This window comes from Leucopleurus acutus, assembly GCF_964270905.1.
Source record: "Leucopleurus acutus genome assembly, chromosome: 1".
Classification (NCBI taxonomy): Eukaryota; Metazoa; Chordata; class Mammalia; order Artiodactyla; family Delphinidae; genus Leucopleurus; species Leucopleurus acutus.
Window position 1 is genome coordinate 172126536 of NC_139142.1, and position 14717 is coordinate 172141252.

At 54.0% G+C, this 14717-nt stretch overlaps 1 protein-coding gene across 1 annotated transcript; it reads left to right on the forward strand.

Annotated features, from left to right (window-relative positions):
• Positions 1 to 13732: 13732 nt before the first annotated feature.
• Positions 13733 to 14121, forward strand: LOC309960023 (NADH dehydrogenase [ubiquinone] 1 alpha subcomplex subunit 1-like; the record flags this gene model as incomplete). Its single annotated transcript, XM_082836574.1, is given in 2 exon segments — positions 13733 to 13786; positions 13788 to 14121. Coding segments are annotated over 2 exon segments (213 nt in total). The 3' UTR covers positions 13947 to 14121.
• Between the last annotated feature and the right edge of the window lie 596 nt (positions 14122 to 14717).

Sequence of the window (14717 nt, forward strand, 5' to 3'; positions counted from 1 at the left end):
CCCACTGTCCTAGCCCCTTCCCTTCCCACCCCTCCACCACCCCGGCCAGGCTGCTGCTGGGAGGTTGGGCTTCTGATGGTCAAGGCGAACGGCGAGCCCCCCCAACCCCGAACTGGGCTGTGCGCCGGGCGGGCCTCGGTGTGCCAAAGCCGGGGACGTACTTGCCCTGGAGCCGGTGCCGGTGCCGAGGGAGGGTCTCGAGGGGCCCACCCAGCCGGGGCCTCGCGGAGCGAGGAGGCTGAGATTAGCCTGTTGGTCTCAACTTAGTATTTACTTGCAGAAGGAAGACTTGATTTTTTTCAAAGCTATTCGGATACGGCCTGGCAGGGGCCAGCCTCAGATCTGGTTAAGCGAACTCACAAATGGCCGTGGGGACGGTCAGGTACCCCAAACCGGGCATCTCCTTTGTTCCCTTCATCCTGTGGGCTGAGCTGTCCCTGACCTCTTCAGGCTCTGTCCCCTTTCTGAGAATTCCACTCCCTACCGCCTTTGAGATAAACAGTGGGTTTAGAAATAATGACCTGAAAGCTTCGAGGGTGGGAACAGGACAGCTTTTCCTGGGGTTCACATTTGATGTGCTCTGTGGGTACCCAGCACCTGGTGGGCAGCTCCTTCCTTAGGCCTCTGGGTTAGTGGTCCTTCTGGTGAGGTGAGGTGGGGCGTCTCTTGCCTTCTTGTGGGTGGTGTCCATCCTGCAGGGGACACGGGGATTTCCCAGTCCACAGCTGCCAGGACCCCCTGCCCTGTGCCCTCACTCCTGGGGGGCTGTCCATACTGCCTCCACTTGCACTCAGGAGGGGGGCCTCCTGAGCGGAGAATGACCGCGGCTTGTAGCCTCCTGGGACTCTGGGTGGTGTCCAGGGCGAGTTGGAGCTGGCTGGGGGTCAACTTGCTGAGCGGCAGCCTCCCTGGTGGGCACCACAGGACTGGCAGAGAGACCCTTGGAGTGGTCTCCAGGCTGGGCCAGGTCTGCATGGTGGCACTAGTTGTGGGGTGCCCTGTCTCTCCAGACCTCTGCTCATGGGTTGGGGAGCAGGGTGGTGTCCCTCCCCCAGTGCCTGCCTTTCTGTCTCCAGGGTACTGGGCTTCTTTGCCTGGGAGAAGTGTGGGCTGAACCAGATGGGGTGTGTGTGTGTGTGTGAGCGTGAGAGCCGGGGTGGGCTCTGGCAGGCTGGTCAGTTTCTTACTCTTTTGCACCTTGCTTGCTTTCTCGAGCACCCAGGGCTCAAGCTGTGGCTTGTTAACTTGTCTGCATGACTCTCTCTTGATTACTTCTAACCCTTTTTTTAAAAAAAAAAAAAATTCGTTTCACAGGAATAATTGGTGGGGATGGATTGTGAAATGGAGGCGCATAAATAATCCAATTTGCCAACTGAGCTAAGAAATGCTGGATAAAAATAAAAGATAATTGTCAAAGACACCAGTCGCACCCCTGAAACTGAGAGGGAGTGCTAAAACACCTTGATGTTTCCTAGACACAGCTGAGGAATTCAGAGGCGAAGCACGTGTGGTGGTAGCCAGGCTTTGTTGATTGGGTGTCCCCTGCGGCCTGTTGGGGGAGGGTGGGGGCAGAGCCTGGAGGCACAAGCCCCCTCCAGGCCTCAGCGCCTCCAGGGTGCCCCACCTTCCCATCCTTGACCCCCCCCCCCCCACACACCTGACCCAGAGCCTCAACAGGTCAGCGCCTCTGGTGACACTAGGGTCTGAAGTCGTGGAGAAACCTTTATTGTCAGGGGAGTCAGGAGGGCTAGGAGCAGGTGGGCACAGAGGCCCTGAGCTGGCCTCAAGGCCTTGCGGAACAAGTGGCAGAGAGCAGCATGCCTGCCTTGCAGCCTGGCCTTGAGACAGTTGGAGAGAGCCTGGGCTCACGTAGCCCTGACCTTGCTGGGGTGGGGAGTGGCGTGGGCACTGACTGCCATGCGGCTCCATCCCCAGCATAGGTCATGTTTGAGATGACTGCCTGCCAAGTGGGGGCTCTGGTGCCTGGTTGATGGTCGGTGGTCGGGCGTGTGCCCACAGAGGGGATTCTCTGGCCCCTTCCTCTCCCGAGACCCCGCCCACCCCCTGGGTCGGGTCCAGCAGAGCACAGGCTGAGTCAGCCGTTGTGGGCGCCGTCTTCGCTGCCTCTCCAGCAGCCAGTCCTCTGCTCTCCCTGTCCTCCTGGATGACAAGGGAGCCCAGGGAGGGCAGTGATCTCAGTGTCACGCAGCTGGGCTCTCTCTGTGGGGCTCGAGATTCCTGAGTCTGCTTGGGAACCCCCTCTGTTTTGGCGGGTGCTGTTGCTGTGTGACTTGTGATTTCTGTGCCAGCTGCAGGGCGTCCCAGGGTGGGCTGGTCTGGTGTTTGTCACTCAAGCCCGCAGTGGCTCCCCAGTGCCCACTCCATACCCACATTCCTCAGCCTGATTGTTTTTCCATACCCACATTCCTCAGCCTGATTGTTTTTCAAGTTCCCTTCCTCACTCCCAACCATACTGTCCAGGCTCTGGTCAGGCAGACTCACTGCCCAGGCTTGCTTTGCGTTGTCCCCACTCCATCCCCACCTGCCACCTTAGCCTGGGGCCCTGTGTCCATCCTTGGTCATCCCAGATGAATATGGGCTCTTTCCCTCTTATCCCTTGGTCACCAAGTTTGCCAAGCTCCTGCCTACCTCAGAGCCTTTGCACCTGCCCTTCCCCTCCCTGGCACACGCCTCCTCCAGATGTCCACCTGGCTTGCTGTCTCACTTCCTTCTCTGTCTGTACTTCAGCTCCCAGACCACCCTACATAAATTAGCATCACTTCCCCCTTTCATGTTAACCTTGCTTTGTGTTTCTTCTTAGTACCAAATACAGTTTGTTATTTATACACTTTGTTTATTCTGTCTCTTACTGCTCCAACACAGAGACTTTGTTGACCTCTGTATCCCCGGAGGAAAAATAGTGCCTGGCACCTCGTACATCCTCAGTGGTACTTGTTGGTTGAATGAATGAACAAATGAATGAAATCCCAGGAGCATCATGCTTCCTTCCAGCACAAGCCTGGCACCCTGCTGCTCCCTTCCCAAGACCCAGCGCCGGAACCAAGCTGGATTCACTGCCAGAGCCTAGAACAGAGCCTTGCCCACAGTGGACAGGCAGGAGAGAGCCGTGGAATGGTGGGGGGCAGGTCAGATGTCGCAAAGGCCAGAAAACAGCGTGGCCAGGAGGGCCATCCAGCCCCGGGAGTGTGCATTCTGATCCTTCACAGAAACTCCCTTTAGGATTTTTCGGTTGTCTGGATGTTCTGCACTCGGGCTGTCCCTGCAGTCAGCTGGGTTATGGATGTGCTGGGAATGATGCCCTCTCTTTTTTTTTTAATATTTTATTTTCTTTTTATTTATTTGTTTGGCCGCGTTGGGTCTTTGTTGCTGCATGCGGGCTTTCTCTAATTGTGTCAAGTGGGGGCTACTGTTCGTTGCAGTGCGTGGGCTTCTCATTGCGGTGGCTTCTTTTTGTTGCGGAGCACAGGCCCTAGGTGTGCGGGCTTCAATAGTTGTGGCTCTTGGGCTCAGTAGTTGTGGCTCGCGGGCTCTAGAGTGCCGGCTCAGTAGTTGTGGTGCACGGGCTTAGTTGCTTTGTGGCATGTGGGATCTTCCCGGACCAGGGCTTAAGTCCCCTACATTGGCAGGCGGATTCTTAACCACTGCGCCACCAGGGAAGTCTGATGCCCCACTTGGCCAGGTTCCCTTTCTCCTCCATCTGGAGGTTTCTAAACTGGTCTTTTCCCTTATGTCAGACCCGACGTCTCCAGGCTTCCGGCCGCTCTGCCTGACCCTGTTTGCCAGTCTTCCCCCACCTGATTCTCCCTGCCTGTGTTCTGGCCCTGCTGGGGAAGGTGCTCTGGTTTTATAAAGAGAAAGGCTCTGCCACTAATCCCGGAGGGCCTTGGGCGAGTCACTGGCTTTGGGAGCCTTTCTCAGCATCTGTCACATGTGCATGACAGCTCTCGCCGAGATAGTTTTGAGGTCCAGACGAGATCCAGCATTGAACTGATTTGAGATACTGGTACGTGATGACCAGAGCTTTGTGGGGTGCTGGTGGCCCTAGGCCTGCTGTGGCTTCTCCTATTCTACTGAGAGTTTGAAGGGTCAGCTCTGCTAGCTTCATGCACAGCCTAGTGAGAGAATGTAGTGCTTCCTGGAGTGTAAAGTGCCATTCTGGTGTAAGGGGCTGCACCTGTGCTTTTGCATCTAAAGGATCAAAATTAAGAAAGAAAAAATATGGGGTTGAGATGCCGGCGTCTCCTGACCACAGAGATGTTTGCATCTTGTGGTTTTTCTGAAAATGGAAGCATGCTGGCATTCGAAGGTGGTTTTGGATGGAGAAACCAACTGGAATTAAACACACGTCATTGGGCACTTCTGTTGCCTTCTCTCCCTCTGCATGAGCTGTTTTAAATAGTTTCCCGCCAAGTCCGAGAGACAGGTCTTCACCTGGCAGTGAGGAGGCTGAGAACCAGGCAGCTGTGACTTGCCCGAGGGGGCTGCTGTTTCAGGGCAGCGCTGGTATTGGATGGAGAGCACAAAGCCCCATGACCACCCCCCGCCCGACTCCCCCATCTCCTCCATCCTCCCTAACCCCCGTGTCCCACTGGGGCCCAGTTTGCATCAGATTTGTTTTTTTTTTTAAATTAATTAATTAATTTTTGGTTGCGTTGGGTCTTCGTTGCTGCGCGTGGGCTTTTCTCGAGTTGCAGCGAGCGGGGGCTACTCTTCGTTGTGGTGCGCGGGCTTCTCATTGCGGTGGCTTCTCTTGTCGCGGAGCACAGGTTCTAGGTGAGTGGGCTTCAGTAGTTGTGGCTCACGGGCTCTAGAGCACAGGCTCAGTAGCTGTGGCACATGGGCTTAGTTGCCCTGCGGCACGTGGGATCTTCCCGGACCAGGGCTCGAACTCGTGTTCCCTGCATCGGCAGGCGGACTGTCAATCACTGCGCCACCAGGGAAGCCCCGTCAGCTTTGTTTTTAAACTGGGTGGGCGTGACTAGGACTTGTGACGACTTATATCTTGGGTACAGGGGTTCATTTTCAACCTGTGCCTAGAAAATCTGATGGTGGTGACCCGTTGCCCTGAGCTCTGGTTGGCGGTTGGAGAATAATGGACATGTCACAGGTGACCCAGAGCCCTTCATGGGGACAGCAAGAGGGCTTGGGAGCTTGCCACCCAGGGCAATAGCTAACATTGTTGGTGGATTGGTAAGTGTTTTCCTTTTTTCACTCGGAGGTACCATGGATTCTCTGCACGTCCTGTCCCTGGAATTAACTCTGAAATGTTCAGGCACTTGTTCTGGACAAATTTTAATTAGTCAACAGTCAGTGAGTAGGAGCGTACTATTGGCATTTAGAATTTTCAGTTGGGAGATATACACATATATATGTATAATTGTATTTTAAAATATATATATATATTTATTTCTCATTGGATTGGTTTTACATTCGCAGAATGGATTCTCAAGCAAGGCAGCTCTAAATATGTGTTTCTCTGGGCTTCCCTGGTGGCGCAGTGGTTGAGAGTCCGCCTGCTGATGCGGGGGGACACGGGTTCGTGCCCCGGTCCGGGAGGATCGCACATGCCGCGGAGCGGCTAGGCCTGTGAGCCATGGCCGCTGAGCCTGCGCGTCTGGAGCCTGTGCTCCGCAACGGGAGAGGCCACAACAGTGAGAGGCCCGCGTACTGCAAAAAAAAAAACCACACAAAAAAGAAATATGTGTTTCTCTGAACTGTTGAGGGCCCCGCTAATTTTCATGTAAAAATGGAGTGTATAGTTTTTCCCAGTTTGTCTATCAGTTGACTTGGAAAAATCCATTGTTTCGAAACTAGGAGACCCGTTTGCTGAGTGAGTGCCTACATTAAGGATGATGGATTTCTCAGACCCCTCTGGCAGCAAGTGTGCACGTTGCTCAAATAAAACACGGTTTACGTTCCTCAGTCTTTTGGTGTTATGAGCGGGCCATGTGCTCTGACATATGTCCATGTTATCCAGAGCTGGTGACAGCTGTCAGGGGTGGGGAATCGGAAGTTCCAGAAAGCCTCCAGCAGCTGGCCAGCCAGCCAGCGTGGCTGTTGGGAGTTCAAATGACTCCTTCTAAGAGGGGCACCCTCTTAGGGGCACCACCAGCTGTGGTGAGGATGGAGCGCGACCAGATGTGTGTGTGTGTGAGCGTTTGTTACATTAGAGTGCCTGGGTGGTGCCAGTCACCAGGCTTGGTGTGTGTGTGTGTGTGTGTGTGTCCCCAACTCGCCTGCCAGGCCTCAGACACCAGGTGCCACCTTGGGTCTCTGGCTGGTCCCCGCTGGTCGCAGTGAGAGCTGGTGGCTGACTGCTGGACAGTGGGTCTTGGCCCCGGGTCCCAGCCCTGCCTGCCTGGCCTTGACCACTAGATCGTGAATCCCTGAGGCAGGCCTGACCTATGGCCCCTCCTGGACATGCCTTTATCCGTGTGCGTGTGCCGCGAAGATTCTGCCTGTGACCTTTCCCTGCCCTTCGGGTGGCGGACAGGAGCGAGCCAGTGTGTGGTAGGGTGGACGTGCCGTCTGCCTCCTGCTCTTGGGGGTGTATCTCTGTGCTGTTTCTTGGGTTGGAAACTCTGACAGCAGAAGCCCCTCCAGACCAAGAACTCTTGATTGTGTCTCTCCTTCGGGCTTTAAGAGATTTCAGCTTTTCAGTTAATTGCCTTTCATTAAGTAACGGTTTTCTTCGTGATCACAGGCTGGTTTGTGCTTAATCAGCAGTGAGGACTGCGTGGCTTCAGTGGCTGTGACCGCGCCCAGAGGCAGAGGCGCCTCTCGCTTGCATCGACTTCATGGGGGAGCTGCTCTGGGGGCCCCTGCATGTGGCATCGTGCTCCCCACTCCTCGCTTTGGGAACCCTTGCCTTCACTCTGCGTGTGTTGCTACTTTCCTGTGTCGTATGAGATGACTTGTCTAATAATGGAAATAAAGGGGCGCCAGGCACTTAAATGGCAACCCCTTCCCCACCCCCGGCATTCACCTCCCGGCCCTCTGATCTCTTGGGTCACTGCAATGCTAGCCCCCGAGCCCCTTTGCTGGGAGCTCCATCTGTCCATCCGTCCATCTGTCCGTCCATCCAACAGGTATTTCCTGAGCGCCCGCTCTGTTCCGTCACTCCCAGTCCCTGTCAAGAGCTGACTGGAGTAAGGAGAGAAGAGCCGAGAGGGGGGCTGCCGTAGAATGCGGGCGGGCATCGGAGCCCAAGGCTGCCTCTGGCTCTAAAGTGCTCCCGGAGCAGCCCAGGCTGGAAGGTTTGAGCGCCCGGCATGGGGGGTGCGGGTCAGGAACCCCATCCTGGAAGAGTGAGTGGGTTTGCCCGTCCAGAGCTCAGGCCAGAAGAGCCTCCAGGCAGAAGGGCCAGCCTGGAGTGGGGGACCCGGTATGGGGGTGGAGCTGAGTGTCTGGCAGCAGGATAATGTGGTTTGGGCAGGTCAGCAGGAGATGGCGGGTCCTGACCGTCAGGGGCTTGAGCTGCCTTGGAGGCCTGGGGGAGTCTTGCTGTGGTTGGGGGCAGAGCAGGTGGGGTGACACGCACTCTACCCACCATTGTCCCCCTGAATCTAGGAGGTGTTTGCATCACCCAGCTTCAGGACCAGTTGGGCCGCCGGAGGGGTGGTGAAGGATGAGAAGGAGGCTGTGATGAGAACGGGGGGAGGGCGTGGGGACTGGGAGGGGGAGGTACATGGAGGGGTGCCTTGAGGCTCGAGGGGGGCTCTAGGAGGGGTGCTGCCAGGAGGCGTGGGGAGGGAGGAAGGATGGAGCCCGACACCTTCTGTGGGAGGAGGCTGCTGCCGCCACGTCCCGGCCTTGCTAGCTCGGATGTTTAATTTTACCCTTTAGAGATTTACAGGCTTTCTAGATTAAATTGCCACTATTCCTCTGTAAGAACGACAAAGTCCATGACAGACCATAAATCACATCATTAATTTGCTTACATGGAGTTAACCTCTGTGGCCCCACTGACTTACTCGGAAGGATGCAGGACGCCTGGGAGACAGGGAGGCCTCTGTCCAGTTGTCAGCGAGCGTGAAAGGCTAGAGGGACCCAGGTCGCGGTGGCCGGGCCGCCCTGCCCACCAGGTGGCCGCCCTCATCCCGTTGCCAGGGCTCCTGGTGGCTTCCTGGCCTCTGTAGGGAGGGGGACCGACTTTTGCACCAGCCGTGCAGAGGGCAGGGGGCGTGGGGAAGCCGGGCTGCAGGTCAGGAGGCTGGGCTCCAGTGGCCTCTGCAGGGGTTCTTGGAGGGCTCCTCTCAGGAGCCCCGAAAGCCTGGGCACGCGAGATCCTGCCCAGTCTTCCCCTTTCAGGCTCTGGTGGGCTGTTCATCCTCCGAGTAATGATGGGTCAGAAAGCATGTCTTACAGTTGCTCCCCTTTCCGGACATATGGACAGCCTGCTCTTTGCGTTGGCACAGGTGGGGGTGGGCACCATTCCCTCTCCGTGGCCCGAGGCTCGGCCTCTGCGGGGAGCTGGCTAGGACGCTGGTGAATGCGTCTTTCACAGCTTACTGCCGTGCGCTGGAGCTGGAAACTGCCTGCTAACTGTGGGGCAGTTAGAAGTCATGATTTGTTGGGAGAAAGATGCATTTGTTGGGGTGGGGGACTCTCCCTGTGTGTTGACCTCTCTGCCTCCAAGGGCCAAGTGGCTGCTGCAGGTGGGGATGGGTGGGGATTGCGTGCTGCAGGGGGGCAGGCCTGGGGCTCGCTCCCCTGACGGTTTTCATCAAACCCCGAATATTACGCTGCAGTTCGTGTTGACTGGTAGCCCAAACCGGCTTTCTTCCTTTACAGTGAAGTAGAGAAGCCAGACTTGGTGTATTTAATATCCGATATTTCATGGCAGAAAGCCAGTGGTCACGCTGGTGGCGTGGCTGCCTCTCTGTGCTCACGCGTGGTATCCACAGCCGTAGGTGGGCCGTCCCGTGCAGCCTTGATTAGCAGCTGCTGCCGACTGACTCAGGAGATTCTGTAAAATCCACATGTATTTGTAGAAATACAAATAGAGTTTAATGTCCCAATGTAATGGTCACTTCCTTGAAGTGAAATTAGCTCTGGTTTCAAGGAAGAAAATGGAAGCATAACACATTAATTTTGGGCTGAATTGTGTCTCACCTGAGTTCCCAACTACAAAAAAGTCGTGCGTTTTCCTTATGGAAACCGTCTGGGCTGACAGAGTCCTGGAGGCTGTGGTGGGTGTTCATCATCCAGAATTCACGGCAACGCATCACTCACATCCATCTGGACCTCACATCTCAGGCCCTGACACCAAAAACACATGTTCCCCTCCACACTGTGTGCTTCGTGGAAGATGTTCTAACAAATTACTCATCTTAAAATAAAGCACTGTCCAAGAAAAAGGCAAACAACTGAGTAGAAAAAGGGACCAAAGACATTTCACCAAAAAGAAGGCCCAGTAGCCATATGGAAAGGTCCTCAACTCCATTAGTCATCAGGGAGGGAAATGAAAAATAAATTGTAAATGTTTTAGGGTTCTCCATAGAAACAGACCATAGTGTGTGTGTGTGTGTGTGTGTGTGTGTGTGTGATTTTTTTGGTTTTTTTGGCTGCGCTATACGTGGCTTGCGGGATCTTAGTTCCCCGACTGGGGATTAAACCCGGGCCATGGCAGTGAAAGCACCGAGTCCTAACCACTGGACCGCCAGGGAATTCCCTATATGTGGAGATTTATTATGAGGACTCACATGATGATGGAGGCTGAGAAGTCCCCAGATCTGTGGTCAGCAGCTGCCAAGAAAGCTGGTGTGTAGTTCAGTTTGAGACTTGAAGGCCTGAGGACCCAGGGGGCCCATGGTGTGAATCCCAGCCCAAGGGCAGAAGATGAGGTGAGAGGTCCCAGCTCAACAGTGAGGCAGAAAAAGGGGCAAATCCCTCCTTCCTCCATCTGTTGTTCTGTTCACGCCCTTAGTGGGTTGGACGCCCACCCACATTGGGGAGAGTGTCTGCTTTACCGAGTCCACTGATGCAAACGCTCATCTCATCCAGAGACACACAGACACACCCAGAGATAATGTTTAATCTGGGCGCCCTGTGGCCAGTCAAGTTGACACATAAAATTACCCACCCCAATTTGATACCGTTGCACACCACCAGAAGGGCTAAAATTGCAAAGAGCAGAAACTAGGCATTGAAGAGGTTGTGGAGCGGCTAGAACTCTGATGGTTGATCGGGGTGTAAGTTTATACAGCTGCTTTAGGAAGCGGTTTTGCAGTGTCGCCTAAAGTTAAAAATGCACGTACTCTGTGACCAGCAGTCCCGCTCCGAGTGAAACTGGGTGCAGTGTGCATACGGCCACTGTCGTGGGCTGCATGGTGGCCCCTAAAGATGGCAGGTCCCCATCCCTGGAACCTGTGAATGTGACCTTACATGGTGAAGCCTTTGCAGACGTGAGTTGGGACACTGAAATGAGGAGATGATCCTGGCTTATCTGGGTGGGCCTCGCGTGCCATCACAAGGGTCCTTTTTTTTTTTTTTTCGGCGCGCCCCAACCAGGGATCGAACCCAGGGCCCAGTCCTAACCAGTGGACCGCCAGGGAAGTCCCCACAAAGGTCCTTCTAAGAGAGAGGCAGAGGGAATGTAGACACAGAGGAGAAGACAGTGACCATGGAGGCAGAGATCGGAGTGATGTGGCTACAAGGCAGGGAATGCCGGCAGCATCGGCAACTGGAAGAGGTGATTCTCCCCTGGAGCCTCCAGAGGGAGGGGGGCCCTGCGAACACCTAGATTTCAGCCACTGAAACTGCTTTCAGGTTCCCGGTCTCCTGAACTTGAGTTGGTCAAAGGCACGTGTTTGTGGTGATTTGCTCCAGGGGCCACAGGAAACTAACAGAGCCCTCCAGACGCATGCACCAGAGCATCTGTAGAAGCGTGGTTGTCAAACTACAGATGACCCAAGGTCCACCAGCCGTAGACTGCTCTGTACACTGGGGCTTATCGCACATGGAAACCATCCAGCAGGCACTGCGAGTGTGTGCAGTGGCCTGGATGAGTCCTGCCACGTTGAACCCAAAACCCAAACCCTAGAGTCCCTAGTCCCTACCGCATGGCTCCACTGATGGGAAGGGCAACAGGCCACTCTCCCATGTGGGGTGGGAAGTCAGGGTGCCCTTGGGAGATGGTGATTAGAGGGGGCACCAGGAGGGCACGGGGCTTCTGGAGGGACTGACAATGTCCCATTTATTTCTTTTGTTCTTTTTTAAGATTTTATTGATGTAAATTAAAACAATGTTGTTTTAATTTCTGCTGTTCAGGAAAGTGACTCAGTTATACATACATATTCTTTTTCACATTATTTTCCATTATGGTTTGTCACAGGGATATTGAATATAGTTCCCTGTGCAATACAGTAGGACCTTGTTGTTTATCCATTCTATATGTAATAGTTTGCATCTGCTAATCCCAAACTCTCAATCCTTCCCTCTCCCACCTCCCTCCCCCTTGGCAACCACAAGTCTGTTCTCTATGTCTGTGAGTCTGTTTCTGTTTTGTAGATGTGTTCATTTGTGTTGTATTTTAGATTCCACATATAAGTGATATCATGATATTTGTCTTTCTTTGATTTACTTCACTCAGTATGATAATCTCTAGGTCCATCCATGTTGCTGCAAAGACAATGTCCCATTTTTTTTAATTAATTAATTTTATTTTATTTTATTTTTGGCTGCGTTGGGTCTTTGTTGCTGCACGCGGGCTTTCTCTAGTTGCGGCGAGCAGGGGCTACTCTTCGTTGTGGTGCGTGGGCTTCTCATTGCAGTGGCTTCTCTTGTTGCGGAGCACGGGCTCTAGGCGCGCGGGCTTCAGTAGTTGTGGCGCGTGGGCTCAGTAGTGTGGCTCTCGGGCTCTAGAATGCAGGCTCAGTAGTTGTGGCGCATGGGCCTAGGTGCTTTGCAGCATGTGGGAGCTTCCTGGACCAGGGCTCGAACCCATGTCCCCTGCATTGGCAGGCGGATTCTTAACCACTGCACCACCAGGGAAGTCCCAATGTCCCATTTTTGATCTGTGTGAGGTTTGCCTGGGTGGGTTCCACTTTATGATAAGGAACTTTTCAGTGTCTATATTAAACTTCAATAAAAACTGAAAAAGAAAAAAAAAAGAGCAGTACAGCATCTTGGAATCTTCAGGGAGAACTTTCAATTGACTGACTCATGGCTTATTTTCCTGCTGGAACAATAATATCAAAATCAAGATTACATTTAATTTAATGTGAGATGATTAAATGTGGCCATTCCACCAAGTGCTTATTAATATTCAGATGCACATTGTATTTTCTAAATGAAATCAGAGTCCATAAACCCAAGTAGGATGCTGAGATCTATACACAGGTAATTGATATGGATAAGTTCTCTCCATGAGAGTTTTTCTTCCTGCACAAGGGCAGAGCTGTGCACTTAAGGAAAACCAGACACAAACAGCCCGAGCCCTTGAGGGTCACAGGCTCTGTGGTTTCAGGTGAGTGGGAAGCCAGAGAGCTGTAAGAAGAGATAACGGAGCGAGATGGTGTGTATGAACAGCTCCTTTGGGTCGGCCCAGAAACTGGGTGGGGATTCCGGCGCTCTCCAGGCCACCCTGCCCATCACACTGAGATCCTAGAGGTCCCTGCTGTCTGTGTCCACAGCGCCCCCTGGCAGCCTTCCCGGCCCCTCCCACCCCTCCAGTTGTGCTGGGAGACTGTCCATCAGCCGTCCAGCTTTGGGCTGGGTCCCACGTGTGGTCATTGCATCCGAGCTTGCGCACACGTGGTCTGTGTCCTGCGCCGTCTGAAATAGACAAGACCCACAGCATAGTGGTCTCCTCTGAGGTGGTCCACAGAGATGCGAGGGAGGCCGGGAGGTGACACCTGGTCTCAGTGGTCCTAGGCATGCTCCTGGCTCCACTCTGCTGGACTCCTGGCCCAGTCCTGGTGCTGGGATAGCACGGAGGCTTCAGAACGGGGGTCTGAGGATCTGAGGTCTGAGGATCAGAACGGGGGTCTGAGGGCTGTGCCTGGACAGGCGGAGGCTGGGGCCTGGGTGGCGCTGCACCCACCCTCCGGGGCCCGTGGGGAGCCAGCCTGGAGCAGCGGGCCCTGCAGCTCTGCTCAGCCTCTCCCCAGGGTCCTGTGGCTGCTGTTTGTGATATGGAGAGCACCTCTGCTTGAGCGTGTGGGGTCCCAGTACGTTGTCCGTGGTTGGGATTTTAGGAGGGGGTCATATCTGTGGGTGGTGTGGTTCAGAAGTCTAGAAACGCAAATTCGCTGAGCCCAGTGAGTGCCCTCCAGCTGCACCTCCTGCAGCCTCCCTGACGGCACCGTCTGCAGTGCATCTCCCCGGCTCCCCTCTTACGTGGCCAGTGGGTGGAGGAGGGTGTGGGCCTGGGCCAGGAGCAGCTTTGCCCTGGATGGTTAGCTAGGGAGCTGGACTTCCGCCAGGGGCCTGCCCGCCTCTTGCTGGCCTGAGGGCTGCTCCTGGCAGCCTGGCCACCCCGGGGACATCGGGACAGCTCAGAAGGAGACATTTCAGCGCGTGCAGAGGTTGGGTTCTTGCACACAGGAAGCGGGGCGGAGGAGGTTGGACCCTCAGGGAGCTTTTGATTTGTGTGTGTGTTGGCCTCAGTGGAGATAAGAAGAAAGGGCCAGTTACCGGAAAGGGATTGAAGCCGGGTCACCTTTAAGGAGCTTGGAAGGAAGTGTTTGGCCTTGGTAACGGTGTCGCGATGTGGTTCGAGATTCTCCCCAGGATCGCCATCATGGCCGCGTGCTTATTCATTTCCGGGAATGGCCACTGCACGCATCCACAGGTTCACTAACGGGGGCAAGGAAAAAAGGGTTGCCCGTTATTCATATCAGTGGAATTTGATGGAAAGAGATAGGCGCATCTCTGGAGTTAATCGTTACTATGTGTCAAAGGGTTTGGAGAACATTGATTAAGGAAGCATTTTCTTGATTGATGAAAAATAACTCAGTTATGCTTGTCTACCCCTGCTAGAAGGTTATGCAGTGTATTTTGTAGTGTGTAATAAAAATAAAACAAAAAAGTAAAATAAAAAAAAAAAGAAGAAGAAAGGGCCAAATGGGGCTTCTGTGGGGTGTGGCCACAAAGGGAGATTCGAGTCTGCAGGAGGTGGTCCCTGCTGGTGTTGACTAACAGAAATGAGGGGGGACGGAACTCCCCTCTCTTCAAGCGTGGGCTGTACCTGGTAACGTCCTTCCAAAGAGCACAGCCTGGAAAAGGGGAAACAGAGGAACTTGACAGTGGAGAATCCTGATAACCCTGCCTCGGCCACGGGATCCAGGTCCACCAGCAGTGATGCGTCACCTTGATGATGTGCCCCTGCATGGGATGTGATGGGCATGGCTCTTCAGCTCTGTGGCCTTTCTGCCCAAACCCCAAAACTTCTATCCAATCACAAGGAAAACAGCAGTTCAATGCCAGCAGAGGGGCGTTCTGTCAAATACCTGAGCAGCACTCCTTAGAACAGATGAAACCGTAGTTTCACCAAACTCTGAGAATCTGTCACAGCCAAGAGAAGCCGAAGGAGACAGGATGTTTAAATAGAATGGGTGGGATCCTGGAGCAGATAAAGGACACTGGGTTAAAACCAGGGAAACGTCAATAGAACGTAACCTTGGTTAGCAGTAACACACTGATATTGGTTCATTAACTGTAACAAACGTGCGACTTGGATGTAAGATTTAATG